Source organism: Phaenicophaeus curvirostris, chromosome Z (genome assembly GCF_032191515.1).
Source record: "Phaenicophaeus curvirostris isolate KB17595 chromosome Z, BPBGC_Pcur_1.0, whole genome shotgun sequence".
In the NCBI taxonomy this organism is placed as follows: domain Eukaryota; kingdom Metazoa; phylum Chordata; class Aves; order Cuculiformes; family Cuculidae; genus Phaenicophaeus; species Phaenicophaeus curvirostris.
In genome coordinates, this window is record NC_091431.1 from 48,459,527 (window position 1) to 48,482,672 (window position 23,146).

The 23,146-nt window shown below is 40.7% G+C and overlaps 2 protein-coding genes across 3 annotated transcripts in view; one reads left to right on the plus strand and one right to left on the minus strand.

Annotated features, from left to right (window-relative positions):
• The window catches only part of DOCK8 (dedicator of cytokinesis 8), a 95,279-nt gene extending 93,814 nt beyond the window's left edge, over nt 1-1,465 (minus strand). The window contains exon 1 of the mRNA XM_069881108.1: nt 1,277-1,465. Within this exon, the coding sequence (XP_069737209.1) occupies nt 1,277-1,329 (53 nt within the window). The 5' untranslated portion in view covers nt 1,330-1,465. The remainder of the gene's footprint in view (nt 1-1,276) is intronic.
• A 9,063-nt stretch (nt 1,466-10,528) lies between these two features.
• Nucleotides 10,529-23,146, plus strand: part of LOC138733501 (zinc-regulated GTPase metalloprotein activator 1A-like) — a 28,338-nt gene continuing 15,720 nt past the window's right edge. Inside the window, exons 1-6 of one of the 2 annotated variants that reach the window (XR_011339421.1) lie at nt 10,529-10,708; nt 12,519-12,605; nt 13,470-13,566; nt 14,721-14,812; nt 18,132-18,191; nt 19,208-19,245. Coding sequence is in view for 1 of the 2 variants with exons in the window: in XM_069880700.1 (XP_069736801.1) it covers nt 10,588-10,708; nt 12,519-12,605; nt 13,470-13,566; nt 14,721-14,812; nt 18,132-18,191; nt 19,208-19,245 (495 nt within the window). In the remaining variant the exon portion in view is untranslated. The remainder of the gene's footprint in view (nt 10,709-12,518; nt 12,606-13,469; nt 13,567-14,720; nt 14,813-18,131; nt 18,192-19,207; nt 19,246-23,146) is intronic. The other variant, XM_069880700.1, reaches the window with a different exon arrangement.

Consider the following 23,146-nt stretch of genomic DNA (forward strand, 5'->3'; position numbering starts at 1 on the left):
TATGTACAGGCAAGGAAGCTAACACACTGAACTATTATTCCTCTTGTTTTGAAAATTTCCTTTAAAAAATCTCAGATCACGACATTAAAAATACTTCTTGTGAGAATATATCACTCTTCCGTCAGTAGAACAAACTGCACTTGAGTTACGCAAAAATGACCTGCTACTTTTGAACAAAGGGAAACACGACATTCTGCTAGAAAATATACATAATATCTACCATAGTATGTAAATGCCAGTATTCTTACTTGCAAAATAAACTTGTAGATTGTTAACTTGGAATCATATTCAGAACATGATGAATAACATACTTGAATATTTAATTTGCTACAGAAATACCCCAGAGTATTTCACTATTGAATCAAAAGAAGAAATGTAAAAAATTGTAACAATGGTTTAGTTTCACAACAGTTCCTGCAAGTAAAACTTTTGTGAGCCTTTGTGAAATGAAGCCAGATTAATTCTTATGATTCCATTGCTTTGTAAGGCTTTAGTCATACAGATGAACAGTGATGATCACCGCAGCTGGAAATAGCTGCCAGAAGGCTGACCCTAAAAATAGGAAGAAAGAAAATAAACCAAAATGTCCAAATATTGGCCAGTTACGCTCTTTATTCAAGCAAGTCTCCAAATGACTCGGAATCGTGGCGGAGTCCTGTAGCAAACTGCTCATCTGGTGCCTTCTCAATATGATGTCTCACTCTTGTGAATATTCCACCATAAATTTAAAATTGATTCCCAAAGGACAGAGGAAGGTACACTGATGCATATTCTGCCATGGGAAAGGAACATCACTGTGCAGCTAATTTTATCCTCTGTGACTGCAAACCCCATGTCTTCCAATAAGTTGCTGAGGAGGTGGAGTTTCTCTGCATACTTTTCTCTCTGGCACAGACGCTTATCCTCAGTTTATATCAACGTTACGCTATTTGTTCCCTTACGTATCAGCAAACTCAGCTACCTTGTACTTACACCAACACCCTGGAAACACAGTTTTTGCCTCAGATGACAAGACCCTTGAGCAGGCCGCCTGCGTTTTCCTTTAGCCTAACACTATGAAAAGAATTGTCTTGGTTTCTTACCAAAACCAAACCAGCCAAGAGTCAGCACTGCTCGGGGAAAAGACACCTAAGTCCCGCAGACAGCAAGTTCACTCACAAGAGTGCGGTGTGTTGGAGCTGAACTCTAATCCTTGTGCTTTAGGGAGCGAAGAGAAGCGCAGATCTATTTTTAAATGACATGAAAGGGTGAAAAGAAAAAATAAAAAGCGTCTTACCTGTTGATTTTCAGGGCGAACGCCCTCCTGTCCGCGGCGGGCAGAGTCGCCATAAGGGAGAGCAGCCGCGGGTACCCACCGGGACCGGCGCCGACTGCGCGCACCGCGGCGGCTTTCGGCTGCTTATGATTTTTTCCTTAATCGCATGCTCTGGGCTAAAAAACCCGGCGGTCTTGTGGCAGTTCTGGGTGGCAGCTTCCGCATTTCACCTTCCTCACCGAGGTCCGGCGCAGTGGGAGGGATCTGGCCCCGGGCACGGCTGGCTTCGAACCCGCGGCGCCCGCGGGCCCACCGCGGGAGGGAAACGGCGGAGGAGGCGAAGCGGCTCAAGGGCGTGGGGGAGGAGGGATGGAGCTTCGTACCTGTCAACGCGCACAGCTGCGGAAATCCTGACGCATCCCGCAGCTCTTTTTTTTCTTTTGGAAGCCGGGGCAGGGCAGGGCAGGGCAGGCTGGCACCTGCCGCCCTGCAGTCAGAGGAAAAAGCCAGGGTCCTGCCTTCGACCCTGCTGCTCGGGCAGGTGGAGGCAGTGAGGTGTGAGCTGCAAACAGGTGCCAGCTCTTCATCTGGGACGATCTTTTGCCAGTACATACGTGTGTCACACCCCGAGGGAGACAGAGTAGGACACAGAACTGCACTTATACATTTAGTTTATTACCTATAATGTTACAATCCTAAGCTTAAGCCTAGACCAATATTAACATCCTACAAGGGTTTGTGAAGGCCTGTGCAACCTGTCTGGAGTTCAGTGATAAAGTCTTTTTAGATGTTTCCATGAGGTTGCTGCAGGTGAAGTTTGTCCAGGTGCTCCAGTGCTCAGAGAGATGGGATCCGTGATGTTATGTCGATGTCGGACCAGCTGAGAGGGAGCTCCGATTGCGACCCGCTCCTCTCATTCTCTTCTGGAGTGGTAACATCTGGGCTATCAGTCGGTCCAGCTCTTTATCTTCTTTACCTTTGATCAGCAGCGCCACTGGTAAGAGACACAGTGGGTTGCTTCATCCCCTGCTGATGCAACCTCCACTAACGTGTAGGCATGTGAAAAGCTCCAGGGTCATACATCAAGCCATTTGCAACACACAGAACTCACGGTTTCCACATCCAGAAGTTGTCCAAGTTCAACGTATATTGGTTTCCATTCATAAATCTTATTAATACACTTGTTTTTAGCATCACTTCTGATTCTTTGTTCCGTGGCTGTGTTATAACTCCAATGTGCGCCCAGGACATATGTTTTTCTTGCCCCTAAACTATTTGAGCGTGCAAGGAAAACTCACAAATACCGACAGATAACAGGTAGCCTGTCAGCTTGGCACAAAGCGGGTTCCACTGCTGTTCTCTTCACCTGCATGTACAGCCCAGCTTTTTTAAAAGGTCAGTTTTGTTAAGTGTGGCTGTGTTACAAAGTGATGTTTCCTGACTGCTGTTTTTCTCTCAACCTTGATGCAGATTTCACTGCTTTGCAGTTAAGCAGAACTCAGACTTCATTTGAAAGGGTAAACAGAAGCCAAACATGGTTTCTACAGATGAATTTTGGGGCAGCAGAGGCAATTCAGTTTTAGGTTGTCTTATTTTTACTAAATACATTTTTACTAAATGCATTCACCTCTTGCAAGGTAGTCATAGCTTATCTCTCCATCCTCAGTGAGTTGGAGGTTATCTAGAGGAAAACAGTGTGATTTTAGCCAAGGAAGGGAAGATTTCTCAAGCAACTAAGACCTAAAATTGTGCTAACAGTTACCTTTTACTCTGCAGGATTCACCACTTTTTAGAACACTGTTAAGTAGGGATGGTATCAAATATCAGTGTTAAGTCCTATGGTCTTTGAAGAGCTGTGGCTATGTGCCCTTAGGGAAGTGCTGAAAAGTGGAAAGATTTAAATAAAACCCAGAAGTAAATAAAGAGTTGAAAATGAAAACAAATATGGATTTAAAAAAAACCCCAAACTCAAGAATCTACAATAGAATAAGATCTCAGATACAAGTTTGAAAACTTGAGAAAAAAAAATTAAAATCTACTATTAATGGAACGGTATTAAGTAACTAACATTTGCTTTGAGAAGAATATATGAGACAATTTATTGCATGGAACTTACTCACCACACCCATCCTTTGTTTACCCTGCCAAGATACAGCTAAGGCCACTTACCTGTGTATAATTTGAGCTTAAATATCACGTAGTTACAAATCACTGATATGTAGCTATGATCTGGCTGTAGGTTAGTGGCAAGAAAACTGTTAAGTGCCAGAGATACTGACTGTGACAAGACACTGCTTCACATCACCTTTCTTCCTGTCTGCACTTGCATGTGTCTGTTGAAAGATGGTCACTGCCTTCACAACTCTCCTCAGTGCATAAACTGGCTGTGGGTTTAATAGATATGTTACTACTCTACAAGTATCTCAGTATGCCCCCTGCCTTCTGACAGGTGGCTGTGATCACACTATGTGGACAGCGGAAGGAAACAAGAAAAATGTAAATGTTTGAAACTTTTAATAGACACAGGTAATTTAAATGGGCATATACATTTTTTTTTATATTGAGACATACTGTACTTGGAGCCAAGGGCCTCACCCTTAGCTACACATCCAAAATACAGCTGAAATATTTTTTAACATGTTGGCCTTTTTAATATACTTATTCTCTTTGCTTTTACAGGAAATTGGTGGACAAAGGAGCTGCTTCTCTCCTATTTGCTTTTCAGATTTTACCTTGCAGATTACTATAAACAGTGCTTTCCTTTAAGATGCCATGAAATAGTCACAAAATAAACACCAGTTTATCAATTTTCTGTGCACTGCAGGATGGGACAGAATCACTGCTTACGTACTCTTAGCACACATCGAGGAGGTCTCTCTCAGTTCCACCTCATTCTGTCTCCAGTATAAAAGAAAGGAAAAATGTGTTGGAGGAAAAGGTGTTACGCGGTTTTCCACAATTGTAGTGTGTCTTTGCTATCACATGAATTGCTTTCTGGTAGCTTAACTGTGCATTAGAGAGAACCCCTCACTGGGAAAGCTGCTTATCCATAGTAGGCAGTCAGGTCTTTGCTGTTTCTTGAAATACTGCATTTGAAAACTGTAACCACACATTTCATTTTTTATTTTCAAAAGCTTCCATGAAGTGCTATGCCTCTGTTTCTAGCAACTTAGAAGGTAAGGAGGAGAACTGTATGCAATGAAAAAGAAAAAGCAGATAGCTCCATTAACCGTTCTGTATGTTGCCTGGTTGTAGGGACAGTAAGACAACAGGTTTCACATCTGTCCTTCTGTCTGTGGCAGGTCCCACAAAAGGAACTGGACATTCTTCCTTTGCTGAAGTCTATGGTTAATTGGGTTGGGGGTGTTATTTTTTGTTCATTCGTTTAAGAGTTATTTGTTTTTCTGCCTGCCTTGACTGCCAAAATCTGGCCACACAAATCAAGTTAGCAGCAATTTGGGTAACATCCTAACCTGCACAATATAGCCATTTATGAATGACACAACTAATTATTTTGCAGTTTCATACATTCTTGGTAATCATGGACAAAAGGATTACTCAAAAATATTTTGTCACATGTAAGTGAGAAGATACAGAAAAGCAAGGTTTCCAAAACTACTAGTATATTCAGCGTGTACAGACCAAACACTTGGATAATTTTAAGTTTTCATCTTTCTGGATTAACTGAATTATCTGCAGCCTACTTCAGCAGATGAGCAGAAAAACTCATCATATATTCCTTTCCATCTATTATGCCAGCAATTCCACTTTTGTCTGAATTCCTGCAACAAACAAACCTACTATATACAAGGTCCTGAAGTCTAATCACACCTTTAGAACAGCAAGTAGAACAAGATCTTTCCAGTCATGAAGTCATGAGATTAAAATATTATACCAAACCAGGTGCCAGTGTAAGCAGCACAAGATCAAAAGTGAAGAAAACAATGCAACTCAGAACAGACCATGGTTTTCCGTACCTAGGTTCCTTGGATGAGAGCAGCTGTTGATAGGTGTCGTATATATGACACAGTAGAAAGCATGTTTGCATTCACCTTTTCCTCATCCCCATCCTCCTGTCGCACATGTCTGCATCTCAACAGTGGTCTTAGTCATTGCTGGATCACTTCAGTCGTAAGGGCATGATTCCTTCTTATTTCTGTTGGGCTTCAAATGCTCTCACCAGGCTTTGGTCTCTCTTCTGCAGCCTGCTCTGGAGGCGGTAGGTCCGCAGCTGTCCCTGGGCAGGCTGAGGAGCCACAAAGAACAGCTGAGTGGTGGTAACAGCAGCACAGGCTGGGTATACGCGTCTGGATGGAATGGCTACTGCTGCCTATTCTTGCAAACATGTTTTTTTCTTAAAAGAGTACATTAACAGTCATTTCTTCATGGTAGTGGTATCCCTGCAAAGAGTGTCATTGCACGATAGATTATTATGGCATCATGTCCATCACTAAACACAACTTTGTATCCCAGGATAGTCATGGATGACAATGCCATGTTGAAATTTTTAAGTATTGCCTGCTTACTTGTAGAGGATGTACCTTTGATGCTTCACCAGCAACTGAGTTAAGTCCCTGGGATTTTTCTCAGTATCTTTTATAATGATAAATTTGCATCCTTGGCAAAATACACTAGTGGCATGTAACTTCAATAATGAATAACTGTTAACTGATTACCTCGTAAGAACACCTATATCTGGAGGTTCACACCAACAGGTAAACTGTGATGTTCTTAGTAGTTGCCAGCAACATACAATGCCTGTTAATTTTGCTGATATTCCACCTCTTCTCCCAAGTGACAGGGGACAGGACAAGAGGAAATGGCCTCAAGCTCCACCAGGGGAGGTTTAGGCTGGACATTAGGAAAAAATTGTTCACAGAAAGGGTCATTGGGCACTGGAACAGGCTGCCCAGGAAGGTGATTGAGTCACCTTCCCTGGAGGTGTTTAAGGCATGGGTGGACGAGGCGCTGACGGGCATAGTTTAGTGATTGATAGGAATGGTTGGATTCAATGATCCGGTGGGTCTCTTCCAACCTGGTTATTCTATGATTCTGTGATTCTATGATTCCTATAGTATCACTGGCTAGGATATTATAATGTAATCAGTGCAATCAGACACTGTCTCCTCAAAGGAAGCTGACATGCCCTCAAATTCAGTGTCTGACTGGCATAGGTCTAGACTGTATCCAATAAAATCTAAGTGATTTATTCAAGATTGTTTTAAACAAAAAAATATTATATGAAATATAGTAGGCTCAGAAATCTCAGAAAAATAAGTGTAATTTTCCATTACTCCTACTGATATATTAAATAGATTGGCAATGAAATACTGACCCTTCCTTAAAAAATAAATTTAAGAAGTCACTTCTAGGTTTAAGTTTCATTTCTGTGTTGGTGAAACATGAGAAAAGGAACTTAGATCACTTTGCAGCTTTTTGTTTTTTTCATAAAACACTTGACTCAAATAAAAAAAAAGACTATGTGAAAGCATATCTTCTTTTTCCTCTTTTTCTATTTGTCTGTGCTAATTCTTCTGGAAAACTAAAAATGTTACTGGCAAATCCTCAACAGAGTGTTTCTCAAAAAGAAATATTTTTTGCTCACCTTTGCAAGAAACTTAAGCAGAGACAACCCTGATAAAATTTTCCCTGACTGCCACCATCTTCTTATGTACAATTAGGCAACTTACTAGATGATATATGTTGACATTTACATCCTGACTATAAGCCATACCTTTGTTCTAATGCTCTCAGTTTTGCTACGTTTCACATCCTAACAGCTAATTGAGAACATAAGTCATGGGAAGATGCAGCATTAAAAAGAAAGTGTGCTGCCTGAAGGAAGATCTTCCTTATCTTCCACATTGTGAATAATCTGTATTCTTCAAAGAAAAATAAAGTCCAGTTGTCAGGAGTAGCTGGTAATCCAAGTACAGATAAGAAAGTAGAGACAGTTTAATACAGAAATAATTAAACACATATAACAGGCAAGAAAGAAAGAAATGTACCCAGGGGAGTATGCAAATAATACTAGTTATGCTTACCAGTTTATATTTTGAGATATATAGCTGGGCCTGCTCAGCAGCTACTAAGCTGATCACAAAACTGAACTCAGTTTCTGTTTCTGAATTGTTTTGTAGGTTAACTGTAATTAAAAGAATCTGGCATCATTGTATAAATTTACAACTCTGTTCTCTTTGGCAATGTACTACACTGTATTATACAGACTAGTAGTACATAAAGGCACCTCCTTCTCCAGCAGCTGTGCTGCTTTAAGACTGTTCTATTCTGCAGAATACTGGAATATCAATGATTTTCTTTTCCTGCTATTTCAATCATGCTCCCCTTGTTCCTGTGACAGGAATCGGTAAAGCTGCAAGTGCATCCTTTTCCGTATTTTCATGGTTCCTACAGGCTTCTTCCCCATTTTTCCTCAAAGAGCCTTAAACACTTTTGACCATCATCCAAGTTAATCTGAAGCAAAAAGCTTTGCTTGCACAGAAATTTTCAGTATTTGAGAAGGGACTAGCTTATTTCAATTGCAGCCACCTAAAGAAGTAGTTAAATACAACTTTCTGGTACCCATAAACACTTAACTACTTTCTGATGTTGTATGTCTGCTCTACAAGTATCTTAAAATAAAACACTCCAGCTGTGCCACCCAGACTTAGGTTTTCTATGCTCATTTTAGCTGCTACCACAATAAAATATGCAGGGTTTGCATTTATCTTTACAGAGTAGGCTTTATTACATGGTTCAGTAGAAATGCAAAGACTGTTAACACTTGCAGCAAAATTCTAATGTTTTAATATAAACTTTAAAGAAACCAAAAGGAAACCCAGAAACCACAGTATTTATTTTAGGTAATTTTGTTCAAAAGAAAAATAATGAACAGTGTCATGTGAACTGATGAAAAGCAGAACAGCTTAAGAAAACAGGACACTGGCTTCATCACCTTTTTCTTCCCCAAAACCAGATGTCTCACTGACATGTAAATGAAATTTCAGTATTACAAATAGTCTCATTTTTGAAAGACAAGTCACAGCCTTTGATATGCTCTGCAATGCCGAGCTGTTCGTTCCCAACACCTTTCACGTTTATTCTTCCTTTACCACACAGGTTTCTTGCAGTGAAAATTTTACATTTTCCTTCCTCAGTCCCTTAATAACAGAACTATGTGGAAAAAGCAGCCTTGGGACAGCAAAATGTATACCATAGGTCGGGATTATAACAGATAGAGCTTTGAAAAAATGATCAGGCTTTTCCTTTAAAGCATGACGCATCAGACAAGGGGTTGGCAGTGTTAGATTTATGGTTGGACTTGATTTAAAGGTCTTTTCCAACCTAAATGATTTTGTGATTCTATTCTGTAACCTGAGTGGCTGAAATAAAACTGCAGAAAGATGTATTTTACCACACACTGGTCCTAAACCTCTACAAATCAACAGACTATATGCTTATGCCCTATAACAAATGGATGAGATTTACTGCTTTCCACAGTTAAGGAAACAGAAACTCTACAAGTGATTCTTGTCAATTACCCTTATTTACTGAAGATACCTAAGTCTGTCACTTTGCTAAACTCAAAAGTTTCATGCTTGTACTCTGCTGACATTCCACAGAGCTGGCAGATTTATAGTGTAGGACAACATGAACTATTTTAACTACAACTAAAGCAAAGAAAAACATTTCTCTCACAAATCAAGATTTTAATACTTGTCATCTGGACAATCATGTAGCTATAGGTTTCTTTGGTTGTTTGTTTTTTCATAAATACAGTTTTACCACCAAGGACAAACTGAATTAATTAATTATACAAGTTTCGTGATTTTTTTTTAAGACTTTACTTGTACATGCTTGTTATAATGACTAAAGTAAAAGCAAACTATTTGGAGTGGAGTATCATCAAATATTATCAGTATTAATGGAATGTTTTAATATACACAGGAAAAATCAAGGATAAATACTAAATATATTTACTGCCATAGCAGGCAGCATACATACAAACAAAATGAAGCCTGACATAATTTGCTTTTGTGCTGTTCAAAAAGCAAGATTCGTTACCCAGCATGCAAATAGTCAATCTCACACAACAAGTTGAGACACTGATTTTATTAGAGTTGTGTGAATCTGGATGCTAGGTGGGTTTCCACAGATCTTAGTGTGCCTGGCAGGAGCCTGTGCACTCAATTATATCACAAGAAGTTACAGAGTGAATACATGCCAAGTACTTTCCTCTGCAAATGTACGTTTAGTGATTTGTTGAAGTTACAGATGATTTTATTGTGTGTGCTCAGTGAGTAGGGGGTCTGCTTCAAGAGCGGGGCAATTCTTATGTTCCTTTGCCAAGTCAGCATATCTGATAACAGGGCCTTCCTCCCCTACTGCAGATGTCCAGGATGTTCTATATCAGATATCCTGGGTCCTTTATTCTCTAAATAGTACAAGGCCCAGATGTGCAGGATGTGCTTTATCAAGACATACTTAATCAGATTCGCTGGGTGCTTTGTTCTTCTAATTAGCACAAAGTTTGCTATGCTACTCGATTTAATATATATATATATGTCTGTTGCGCTGTTTGCCTATTGTGGTGTTTAGAACTGCTCCTGCTTCTGCAACATCTGTACTTGGCATGAACCAGCGTTACGGGACTTTATACTGACAGTGGAAAACCACAGCTGGTCTGCAAGTAGGCATAAGGGAAATCTCTGCCTCCCCTGATGCTGCCACACCTTCTGACGTAAAGAAATGGAAGATGAATCGCCAATTTGCTAAACCTACGGTCCACAAATAGCTAAGGGGTTTACAACAGTGTTAGAATTAACCATAGGATTGTCTTGTTACATGTAGGAGCGTCCTCACTGTAGGCCACGCCCCCTCCACAAACCTCGCCCCATGACACGTCACCCCTAGGCCGCGCCCCACCAGGCCACGCCCCGGGAACGTCCTTTCACGGCCACGCCCCATCACTAGACCACGCCCTTCACCCCTGGCCACGCGCTCTCACCTTCCCGGTGACGCCTTTCCCGACCACACCCCCTCATCAGGCCACGCCCCCCCGCCACAGACCACGCCCCCTCACCATTACGTCCCTATTTCTCCCGGCCACGCCCCTTATCACACCCTTCGCTCTTTCACAGACCACGCCTCCTCACGTAACCACGCCCCCATCCCCAATGGCCACGCCCCTCGAAACAGATGTCACGTCCCCACGCGCGCGTTCCCGCCTTCCCCCGCGCCGCGTCTGCGCCGCAGCTCCCCGTCCGCCGCCCCCCTCCGCGGGGCCCAGGCGCACGAGTTCGCGGGCCGGGGGCGCCTCGCGCCCGGCCCACATGGAGGACGACGACTGCCCCGAGCTGGTCCCGATCGACGGCGGCGGCGGCGGCAGCGAGGAGGGTACCGAGTCTGATCCCACCCGGAAGATCCCGGTGACGATCATCACGGGGTATCTGGGTGAGGAGCGGCCGGCCCGGCCCTGGGAGGCGCTGCGGGCCGCGGGGGGGCCCGGAGCCGCCCCGGTGGGTGACGGGGACCCCGGCGGCGGAGCAGAGCTCAGGATCAGCGCCATCAGCGCTGTCGTGGAGGGCTGTGCAAGCTCCTCTGGCGGCCTGGTTTTCAGGTTCCGATTTGTTCTGGTCATGTTCGATACGTTGCTTTTTGCCTTTCTGTGTGAGAAGTGTAACGTGTTTGCCTCAGTTATATGCAGGCTGAAAAAAGTATTCCACAGTCTTACAGCTGTGGGAATCGTTGAGTCGTAGCATGTCCTGAGTTGGAAGGGACCCACAAGGATCATCGAGTCCAGCTCCTGTCCCTGCATACGGCAACCCCAGCATTCACACCACGGGTCTGAGGGCATTATCCAAATGCTTCTGGAATACTGTCGGGCTTTGCACCATTACCAGTTCGCTGAGAAGCCTGTTTCAGTACTCCACAATTCTCTTAATGAAGAACATTCTCCTAACACCCAACCTAAACCTCCCCTGGCACATCTTCTTACCATTAATTTCTAGAATCCTCAGTACAGGTAGGACATGGAGCTGTTGGAACTGGTCCAGAGGAGGGTTACAAAGATGATCAGAGGGCTGGAGCACCTCCCATACAAGGATGGGCTGAGAGAGTTGGGATTGTTCAGCCTGGATAAGAGAAGGCTCAGAGGAGACCTTATAGTGACCTTCCAGTACCTGAAGGGCCTACGAGAAAGCTGGGGAGGGACTTTTTACAAAGGCTTGTGGTGATAGTACTAGGGGCAATGACTATAAACTGGAGAGGGGCAGATTTAGACTAGACATAAGAAGGAATTTCTTCACTATGAGAGTGGAGAGGCACAGGAACAGATTGCCCAGGGAAGCTGTGGATGCCCCATCCCTGGGAATGTTTGAGGCCAGGTTGGATGCAGCCTTGGTCAGCCTGATCTAGTGGGGGATATACCTACCCATGGGAGGGGGGTTGGAACTGGATGATCTTTAAGGTCCCTTCCAACTCACATAATTCTGTGATTCCCTCAGGTCCTGTCATTCGTTACCAGACAGACAAGATCAGCACCTGCTCCTCCTTCGCATGTGAGGAAGACGTAGACTTCAATGAGATCTTCCCTCAGTTGGCTTCCCTCCCTTAAACCCTTAAACCTCCCTTTTTGGGAGCTTCAAATATAGTTATATGCAGTAAAGGTCAGGTTAAATCCAGGGTTGCCAATGCTGCTCCAAAAGTTGGAACTTTATGCTGCATCATACTCGCAAAAAAACACCCAAAGGCCAAGAAAGGTTGTAATCTAGTATGTGGGATAAAACTATTAGTAATGTGGTATTGCAGAAGCTGTGAACACCTTGCTCAAAAATGCCTAATCTAATGATTGTTCATAGTGCATTGGTGATTACCATTAACAAAAGAGCTGGTCAGAAAAAGCATTGGGAAAGGGAAGAATAAGGGCACCTTTTTTTTTAAGAGAAACGTAAAAACGAGTTTTCTAGGAAAAGATTGCGCCATTGGTAGGGGAGTTGTAAGTTTACTGGGCACTGACACTTAGTGAATGAAAAGTTATCCGTCTTCTAAAGCTGGGATTTAATATGTTGATATTCCATGGAGTCACACATCTCTACAAATTAATTTTTACAGTTATAGTAGAATGCAGAATACAAGAATGAAAACTCCTATTCAGAAGAGAACAGATTTGCCTGAAGTGTGCATGTGCACAACAATACTTGCTTTTTATTTGAAGATTTAAGCCTTTTTTAACATTTCAATTGAAATATGGTCTGTGTTCTAGGAGCTGGGAAAACAACTCTTCTGAATTACATACTGACAGAACAGCATAATAAAAGAATAGCAGTTATTCTGAATGAGTTTGGAGAAGGTATGTAAACCTGTAAAAACATTTTCTATCTCTAAAATGAAAATGTAACATTTCTGGAAATCAAGAACATTGCAGTTTTAAATCCATTACTGAAGTTGTTGACGTACCTCATAGTCTTCAGAAGGGCAAAAATTCTTTTGGCTGGTATTCATAAAATAATGCTATGCATTAATCTGTTTCGTACATAAATTCAGTCCTTCAGGGTCAAGTAAATTAACTTATCACCCTGTTGGAAGTGCTATACACTCCATTTGTCCTACTCATTTGAAGCAAATGGAAATTAAAATAACATGTTGGTGGACAACATTTTTTTTTCTTTCCTCTCAGCCACTTACTTCCTAGCCTGAGAAAACTGGGAGATGTATGCTTGATAATTGTGGTTCTTTGAACTGTTTGCTTGCTTTGTCAGGATTTTTAACAGTTGTGGCTGTAATTTCAAACCTGTACCATAGTCAGCATTGCTTACAGTTTGTCCTGTGGTGGTGGTGATGATTTTTGTTTGTTTGGTTTTTCATCAACAAAGATACATGCTACTATTCTGGTCATGCAGCCTAAAATAAAATGTATAGGTAGAGCCTTTATTTGTTACAAGGTAGAGGTCAACTTCCCTTTCTTTTAGTAAAGGTTGTGGCATTTATCCTCTACTTCCATGCTTTGGGTTTTGATGTTTGTGGAACTAACTTAGGCTTTTAAATTTGTCATGGAAGACATCAGTTTCCAAGGAACACATCAGAAATGTGGTGTCAGAAGAAAATAATTTAATTCAAGAGTAAACACGTATACCAACTTGAATCTTTCATAACTTTTGCAGACATTCTCATGCAAATTTGTTCATTAAAATTGTAGTGCTACTTCTGTTTCCAGGAAGTGCTTTGGAGAAATCACTGGCAATCAGTCAAGGGGGAGAACTCTATGAAGAATGGCTGGAGCTCAGAAATGGCTGTCTGTGTTGCTCAGTAAAGTAAGGAAGGGCCATTGTACAAGTTCTTGCAGTGGGTTTTGGGGTAATTGAGGGATAGTAAAGGCTTTTATTCCTAAAACTGATGATAGTGTTGATCGAGACTTGTTTTGTTAGATAAAAGGATTGGGATTTGAGAGATAGAAAAGTATTTCCTTTTGCTGCTTTACTGGATTTGGACTTAGTGTATTTCAGAAAAATAATACCTACTTAAACGCTATTGGGGTATTTTAGTGTAGGGAGCTCTCCCTCTTCTGTTAGCATTATATGCTTTTGTATAGAGACTTGAAGATTCAGGGAAGCTGGAACTAGGACTAAATTTTCCTAATGTTCACATTAAGTGCTTATTCTGTGTTTCTTTGTGTGTTGGCTAATGCTCAAATATTGCATACCTCAGGAGGGGTGGAGGGAGAACCTTTTGGTGATGTAATGAAACACAGTATTCCAAAGTGTAAGCTGACAATCACGTTAAAAAGCAGGAGAGTTTATTTGATGTGTTTTTACTGTGTTTGTTCAAATGCGTCATTGTTTGTGTCTGTTTATCCTGAAAACTTGGAAGAACTGATCCCATGCCTTAAATTGGGACACTAAGTGAAAATCTGAAGACCCTGTTGCGTTGTGTTTTACTGGGATGTAAGGAATGCTGCCACTGCTGCAGTGTTTTAAATACTTTATTTTCTCATGTAAAATGCCATACATTTCTGCTTCAGGCTGACTTCATCAGCTGAGGTTTAAGTAAGTGACAGTCTTAATTTTGCTGTAGGTGAGGTGAAAATGCAGAAGAACGTGTTTCAGTTCTCCCAGCCCCTTCCACACACTCACTTTCATTTTGTAATCTGGGCTGTCTAACCAAATAGAATATTTACACAGCCCTACTGTCCTTTACAGGGTTTTCAGTGTTTGAAAACAAACCTTCATTTAAATAGCCTTTATTATACCTTTCAGGAGTAGGCAAATACTATTTTCACTCTGAAATAAAAAGTAAAACTACAATTTATCTAACATTAGAGCAGTGGTTTGACTGGATTTTCATTGTAGGCAGACTCAGGCCTTTGCTTTGATATTGCTGACAAGTTTGTTCTGCGTCAAAAGATACATATTTATACATGGTTTAGCTTGTTTTCTCTATTCTTATATTTTATTGTTTTTTCTTCCAGGGACAATGGCGTGAAGGCTATTGAGAACCTGATGCAAAGGAAAGGAAAATTTGACTATATATTGTTGGAAACAACTGGTTTGGCAGATCCAGGTAGTTCACATTCTGGTTTTCATAACCATGATAATTATTTTGGTTTTATGAAGTGCTTATTTACTCACCAGTGAGTTCACTGTTGAAAATGTTTTATTAAGTAGTGAGTCATCAGGCAAATGCTTTGATTCCTATATAGACTAACACTGAACTGGATAAGGTGCAGAAGCAGGGTTGTGGGTGGGATTGTTTGTTTGGGTGTTGTTTGGTTTTATGAAGTTGCTCTAAATTAACTCTAAAGCTTAACAGAAATCTAGTCAAAATATGTTTCTATGATGGGACGACACTGAGCTTGGCGAAGAGAAGCACATTTTGAAATCAGTAGTTTTCAATAGGCTTTTGCCGTTTTACATAGCTCTTGCTAAACTATAAAGTATTAGCATCTGATGTATTATTACATTGGTTGTGATTGGCCTTGTATTTTGTGAAGTCAATATACAGTGAAACAGGCTAATCCATTCTTCTGGTAAGTACAGAACAATAATAGAACTTAAAAATTCTTTGTGTGCTCTTTAATGATATTTATTTTGAAAAGATGTTTAAACATAAGCTCAGGTTAGTAATGGCTATCTAAACCAATTTTCTCTTAACTGTCTCAATTAAAAATGTTTTGTTGATTGAGACTGAAGGAAATTCTTAGAAGAATTCCAGTTGTTTCTCATTTAGGAGACTGACACTTTTCTAGCTTAAAGCTAAAGAGTTGTCGTGGTAAAGTAATTTTCTTCAGAAGAAAGGACATTGATTTGGTCTGTGTTACACTTAAACTCTATTTGAGTCAAATTGGAAAACTGTTAGGCTTGGAAAAAAAAGAAATCAATAGATACCAGAAAACTATTAGATGTTGTGGCCCTTGCTATATATTGCATGAGTAAGCACTGTGAAACAAACTGACAGATACTTGGTGTTGATAGAGAGTGATATTTGGAGGACTGTGTCTTGTCACTTCAAATGGACCATTTTAGGTGTTAGAATGAGTTTGGTTACTGATTTTTTTTCTAATGCTGTGTTTAATAGTTTTACACAGCTTGCCAGTAAGTAACGATCTGATAACTGGAAAAAGCAAGGACTGTCATTGCTATCGGCTCCTCCTATCCTTAATGTGTTGGTACTGATAAATGTTAAATTTGTTTGTTTCAGAACAAATTATGATTAAAAAAATAAACATACAGGACATCCTGCGATTACTAGAATTCATTTTACAGGGCCATTTCAGCAAAAACCAGGAATAGCATGCTCCTAGGCCATATGTAGTGGACAGGTATCAGGTCATACTTTTCAACTCCTTGATAGAATGTGGCCCCTGTTGTCCAAATACTTGCTGATTCGTTTTGCTCATTGTCAGCTTAGTACGTTCCATTTAAATTCTGAAGAAGTACAGCTGACTGTGTAGAGAAGAGAGAGTGCTACATGTTTCATTATTCCAAAAGCACTTCATCTGAATGGAAATTCAGTGGATGATGAGGCTTTGCATGAAAAAAAAATAAAATTGTGGAATTATACAATCTGAAAATGGTTTAGTTTGAAAGGGATGTTAGGAGCTCTTTGGTCCAACCTTCTGCCCAAAGCTGTAAGACAAGACAGGTTGTTTGGGATATCAAGTCACAGATCTCCATCCTCTGAGGATAAGTGTGACACAACCTCTCCAAGTAACCTGTTCTGTGTCTGCCTTTTCATGGTGAAAAGACGTTTTTCTGATATATGTGATCTGAACTTTTCTTACTTCAATATACTACAATGTAGTCTCTTATCCTTCTGTCACAGCCTGGCTCAATTTTCCCAGTAATTCAGCTGCAAGTACCAAGGAGGCTGCGGTTAGGTTTTCCAGAAGCTCTCCCTTCTCCACACTGAACAAACAGTGTTCCCCAATCTGCCCTTGTAGGGCCTCTGTTCTGGTCTCAGCAGCTGTCTTGGTGGTGCTGTGCTGAGCTCACTCCAGTTTACTGATGTCTTTCCTGGATAGGGAGTCCTCATGCTGGAATTGCTAGCTGAAATCACTTCAAAGTGATTTGGTCTTCTTTGATCTCGGCATGCTGCTTGCTCAGCTTGCTGCCTACCAGTATTCTCAGGGACTTCTCTGAAGACCTGCTACCCAGTCAGTCTGTCCCTAGCCTGTATCATTGCCAGGTGCTCTTTGTTCTTAAGTATATTACTCAGCATTTTTCCTTCCTAAAATTCATGAGATTCTCAATGGCCATTCCATCCTGCCTGGCCAGGTCACTCTTAAAGATAACTCTACCCTTAGGTATGCTAACTGTTCCTTTTCGAAGCTGGTGTTGTCTGCAAACTTGACAGGCATTTCTTAACATCCTCTCCTGGCTTCCTAATAGAAGTGTTGAACAGGACAGATTCTAGGATAGGCCCCTGCAGTACCCTACTTACTGGTGGCTTCCAGGTAGGGTGTGACACATTAACTACAACTTTTAGAGCTTAACAGTCCAGCTACTTTTATCTGGTTGTCTTTACATTCAGACTAGTATGTCCTGACTTGGTTACTAGAAAATCTTCAAAGACAGTGTTGAGGGATTCACTGAAGGTGATGTAAATGGCCACGCAGTGCTCTCCCCTTGTCCACATACACAATAATTTTTTTACAGAAGTCCAGGTATGGCCTTCACAAATTGATCAGGCATGATTTACCCTTGTAAACTTCCTTTTAAAACCAGTGCAATATCTGCTTGTAAATTGGACCTGTTAGATATGAGCTCAATCTATCGTGAAATCATCTAAACCCAGAAGCTTTACTGTGCAAACCTGAGATAATTAAGGAAAATATCCTTTTCTATGTCTGATTGTTCTTGACTTTTTTTCATGATTTATGGTGTAAGAAACTGCAGAGGGAGTTTATAGAAGCCAGTGAAGAAGAGAAGGTTCCAAGGAGTGAGGTGATTTCTTCCAAATGTGCCAATTCCAGTTTTCAATTGTTTTATCTCCTTTATCTCCTTTGTGTTTCTGCATCATGACCTAGAAACAGTGGCTGAAAGGTGAAGAGAAGAAATGTGGCTTTTTAGAAATGAGGGAGCATTGGAGTATAGTTAGGACAGATAATTGGTATTACTGAGTAAAGCTGATTTTGACAACTAACATGCATCTGGAATTGTGCGATTTTTAAAGCTTTTTCTAGTGCACACAAGTACAATGCTTTGGTAGCTGTTGTTAGATCCAGTGTGTGGTTGGTTATTTGGCATCTATGACGCTTTCTGAGTTTGGAAAAGCAGAGTTTCAAGTGCAGCACTACAAATAGAATTTTTCTATGGGATGTTTAAATATTGGTAGTTTACTGGGAAATGTCAATTTTGCAACTAAATGTACTACTTCTTAGGAGCTGTGGCCTCCATGTTCTGGGTTGATTCTGAGCTGGGAAGTGACATCTATCTTGATGGTAAGAAGTGGAGACTTGTATTCTGAGGTATTTGCATTCTGTATCTGGATTTAGTGTAACATATCCTTATTATTTAAGGCAAGGTTTCAGAAAATGTTTGAAATACATAATCTTGCTTCTAACATAGCCAAATTTGACCAGAGATATCTACTTTATTATGCTTGTTTATCTACTAAATCCAACAAAAGTTGTGTAATGTTTTGATAAGGTATGGAGAGATCTTGATTGTGGTATAATGGGGGGAAAAAAAACCCCTCATTAGTTACATGTTATAAAACTTTGTTTAGGGGTAATGTTACAGCTCTCTTTTTTTTAAAGTGCAGTGTTTCGTGAATTGTTTCCTTGTTTTCTGAACTCGTAATTTGTCAACATCTGGACTCTCTTGCCTTTTGTTTTTAACCTTCTTCGTCTATTGTATTCTTGTTAGCTCTAATACTTGCTGTGTTCCATTAAAAATCATTAATTTATTGTAATACAAATGACTATATGTATTTCAAAAGCATTTCAAATGTTGATTTTATTTTTTTTTAAATGTAGGAGAAAACCACCCTTGCTTTCAGCTTAAAAAAATATTCTAATACTTTGTCAGTCTCTAAAATACTCAATGGGCCAAGGTAACATTCAATTGCATAGGGTATGGCTTCCTAAGTTTCTACCAGAGAATTACAGACTCCTGGTCACTTAGTCAGAGCTCTGTGTGGCTCAACCAGTCCCCTTAATTTGTTTTGATAACATGTAAAAGCATACCTGTGCCAATTTGCTGTTGCAGTTGTAGGACAAGAGGCATTCACCTTGTGAGAATTTGTCTCACGTGGTTTAGTAGACATGCTTTTACTGTAGATGTGAGTATCAAATTAGAATCTGATTAGGTGACAAGTCTAGTGTTTAGATAGGCTGGATGCATTGAAAGTATTACAAGAAGTTGAGAATGTGATGATACTGTTACAGTAAGTTTACAGATTGTTTTCAGCTGCTTTCAGAACATTTCTATTCCATTTTAATGCTCTTTTTTTTAGGTATTGTATGTGTTGTTGATGCAAAGCATGGATTGCAGGTAAGTTATTGGATTTGTTACATGGTTTGAAATTGTTACATTAGAACAGCTATTTCAGTAACCTTCATTTGGATATTTTTTTGGGTATTTTTACAATTGCTTCAGTACTTAAAATGGATGAGGATGTCGTTCAGTTGCTGTAGAACCAATTAGTGTATTACTCATAACTAATTACTGTATTTTGAATGGGAACAAGGATGTACTAATGTTCACAGGAAGTCAAATTGTTGCTAGCACAGCAGCATCTCTCCTAAAAGTTGTCAGGTTGCTATATACTTGATTACCATAGGATCATAGAATCACTGGGTTGGAACAGACCTTCGAGATCATCAAGTCTGATGGTACCGGTCCATTACTAAGTCATATCGCTAAGCACTTCATCTACCTGTCTTTTAAATACCTCCAGGGATGGTGACTCAACCACCTCACTGAGCAGCCTGTCCCAGTGCCCGATAACCCTTTTGATGAAGAAATTTTTCTTGATGTCTAATCTGAACCTCCCCTGGTGCAACTTGAGGCCATTCCCTCTCTTCCTGTTGGGAGAAGATACCAACACCTACCTCACTACAGCCTCCTTTCAGCTTGTTGTAGATAGCGATAAAGTTTTCCCTCAGCTTCATTTTCTCCAGGCTAAACAACCCCAGTTTCTTCAGCCACTCCTCATAAGACTTGTTTTCCAGACCCTTCACCATCTTTGTTGCCCTTCTTGACACGCTCCAGCACCTCAATGTCTTTCTTGTAGTGAGGGGACCAAAACTGAGCATGGGATTCAAGGTGCGTCCTTACCAATGCTGAGTACAGGGGCACAATCACTTCCCTCCTCCTGCTGGCCACACTGTTTCTTGTATAGCCCAAGATGCCATTGGCTTTCTTGGCCATCTGGGCACACTGCTGACTCACGTTCAGCCGGCTGTCAACCAACACCTCTAGGTCCTTTTCCACCAGGCAGCTTTCCAGCCACCTTTCCCAAACCCTGTAGTGCTGCACGGGGTTGTTGTGTCCCAAGTGCAGTACCTGGCACTTGGCCTTGTTGAACCTCGTTGTGTTGGCTCAGCCCATTGATTTAGCCTGTTCAGATCCCTCTGTAGAGCTTCCCTACCATCAAGCAGATTGACACTTCCTCCTAGATAGCATCATCTGCAAACTTAATGAGGGTATACTCAATCCCCTCATCCAGATCTTTGATAAAGATAATAACAGAACTGGACCCAGCATTGAGCTCTATGCAACACCACTTGTGACCATGCTCCAACTGGATTTAACTCCATTTACCATCACTTTTTGGGCTTGGCCTTCCAGCTGGTGTTCAGCCCAGCACAGTGTATGCCTGTCCAGGCCAATAGCAGCCAGTTTCTCAAGCAGAAGACTGTGTGAAACAGTATTCCTCCTGGTTCCATGACTTCACTCAAGAATCTTGATTATATCCCACGTAGCAATTTAGAATACTGTAAAACAGTGGAGAAATTTGTACTTGAAATTTGCCATTGGTCTGTTGTTAACTATGTAGGAGAGGAGCAAGAGCAGACCTCTGATACCGGTGTGGTAATGAGTGAGTTGAGCTTGAGTCAGGAAAGTTGCTAATGGCAACTGTGGTGAGGAGAGATGAGAAAACCAGATGTCTAGGTACTATTTCAGATCAAGAGATTACTTCATTACATGGAAGCATACAAAAAGAGCAGGTATTAGAGTAATCTGTATAAAGTAGAACGTAATAACAGACCTATAGAAAAGTGAGGTGGGATAACAGCAGAAGTTGGGCTTAACTCAAATAGTTCAAATTTTGTTGTTATAACTAGTCATAAAAAGAAATGTTTGGAATGCCATAACTTAGCATGTGACTGCTTTGATTAGGTATTGATTTTGCAGAATTCAAAAGAGAGCATAAGAAAAGATGTCTCCATCATATAAAGTTCTCATCATGCTTGAAAACTATTTTTAATATCTCTGTTTTTACAATGGCTGTGAAAAGCTGAGAAAACTAAAGAATAGTGGTCAAAAAATAAGGAAGTGGTCCCTCCGCTGTAAGATTTTATTTTGTTTGCTTATATGGTTTTCTTGCTGCAGCTGAGTTGATTTACCAGAAGAGGGCAGTCCTGTCCTCTTGTCAATTTGTGTTGCACCAGGATGGAATCAATCTAACCCCATAGCAAGCCAGTTTGGCGAGTGTTTTGCAAGAACTTTCACAGAGGAATTGGGAGAAGAGGGAAAGGAAGGGGGCTGAGATCTGGTTTGCCTTTTTAAGCAGGAAGTGACTTTTAAAAGAACTCGTCTATCGCAAGAAACCACAGCATGCCTTAAGTCAGCCACCTTTTCAGCTGAGTGCACCGAGTGCTTTATTACTTGCAAAAATTTTATTCTATTTAACTTTCTCTTCGTGCATTGGTGACTTACTGGCCTGAATCAAATATAATTGTGTTGTACACAGCAGCACCGAATTATTATTGTTTAAAAAATAGATATTTCAATATTTAAACTTTCAAGTAATACGTCAGAAAAAACACAAAAATGTTTTGAAACATTCAACGTCTCTATCCATTATTGCCTTTGACATCTTGCTGAAAGCTTTTGAATTATTTAATCAGTAACCCTGCACAACACTGGCATCCACTCAGAATAACAGAAACTTCAGACTTCCTCAGTTATATGTCAAGTAAATAACTTTTGCTTTGTATAAAGGACTTGCTAACTTGTGCAGTTCCTCTGGTTGCAAAGCTTGACCTCAACAGCTGCTTGTGATTTAAAGAATTCTGAAAGCCATACGGGTATTGATATTTAGATAAAAGGCAGCAATTTAAGCGTGTCAGGCTTCAAAGAACCAACTCAACACCTGAAGAGCTGAAAATAGTACCCTACTACCAGTCAGCCAGATTGAAAGTGCAGTGGTAATTGATGTCATGGGTTATGCCTGTAATGGATTTGTTACCTAGCAATTTGAAATAATTTTTTTTATTTTTAAAATCATGGCCAAACAGCTGGACAACTTGAAGTGACAGTTCTCTACTTTCAGGACTTGATATCTGTACTGCTGGCATTGTCTTTCTCAGGGCAACGAACCTGACAATTACTTAAATAGCATCAATACACAGAGGTTGATGCCTGTTTCTCTAGCATATATATGTCCTATGTCTATTCCACTTTCATTTGGTAGTCCTGTGTCTTTAAAACCGATTTTAAAATAACATTCCTGGCATTGTAATGCGCTGGATTCTAATCTTCCCAGACGTGTCAGGTGTAAGAGATGAGTTCTTATTAGTATGACAGCTCCAATTCAAAGTTTTGCTGCCTGCAGGTGTCTGTGATGCTTCTTCCCTTGAGATTGCCGCCTCCATGGCAGAGTGGGCAGGAGATAATTTGCAGCTGAAACTTTGCTGCTTCAGTGTGAAGTTTCTTGCTCTGCCTAAATTGTTGATGAAAGTCAGGCTGAATGTTGCTAAACTTCATGCTGCAGCTTGAGATGCAGGCAGTTTCTTTTCCTTTCACTAATTCTGTGAGGATGTTAGCTTGGGCAAAGAGGTGGAGCGCAAAATTGCAGATGATTGAGATACTAAACTCCTGCAGCGTGACCAGAAGCTGCTGCTGTAGTCGGTGCTGAGTGACTCTTCTCCCCAGTTACCTTTTGAATAGCCTGCAAGCACTGGTGTTGGGCAGACTTGCCAAGGAGTAGTGATTTATTCACAGACAGAAGAGAGACAAATTTTTACTACAAAAGTAGTTTGTCAAAACTTCCAAAGAAAAGGAGTATGCGGAAATCTTGTACTGCAAGCCTAACTTATCTTTAAGAATTAGTCAATATCACACTCACAAAAAAATTACTGTACTTTTATTTTTCAGATACGTGTTTCCATGGTTACTATACATCATGGTGACATTGATTTTTACTCCGTCCTTAATACAAAAAGTA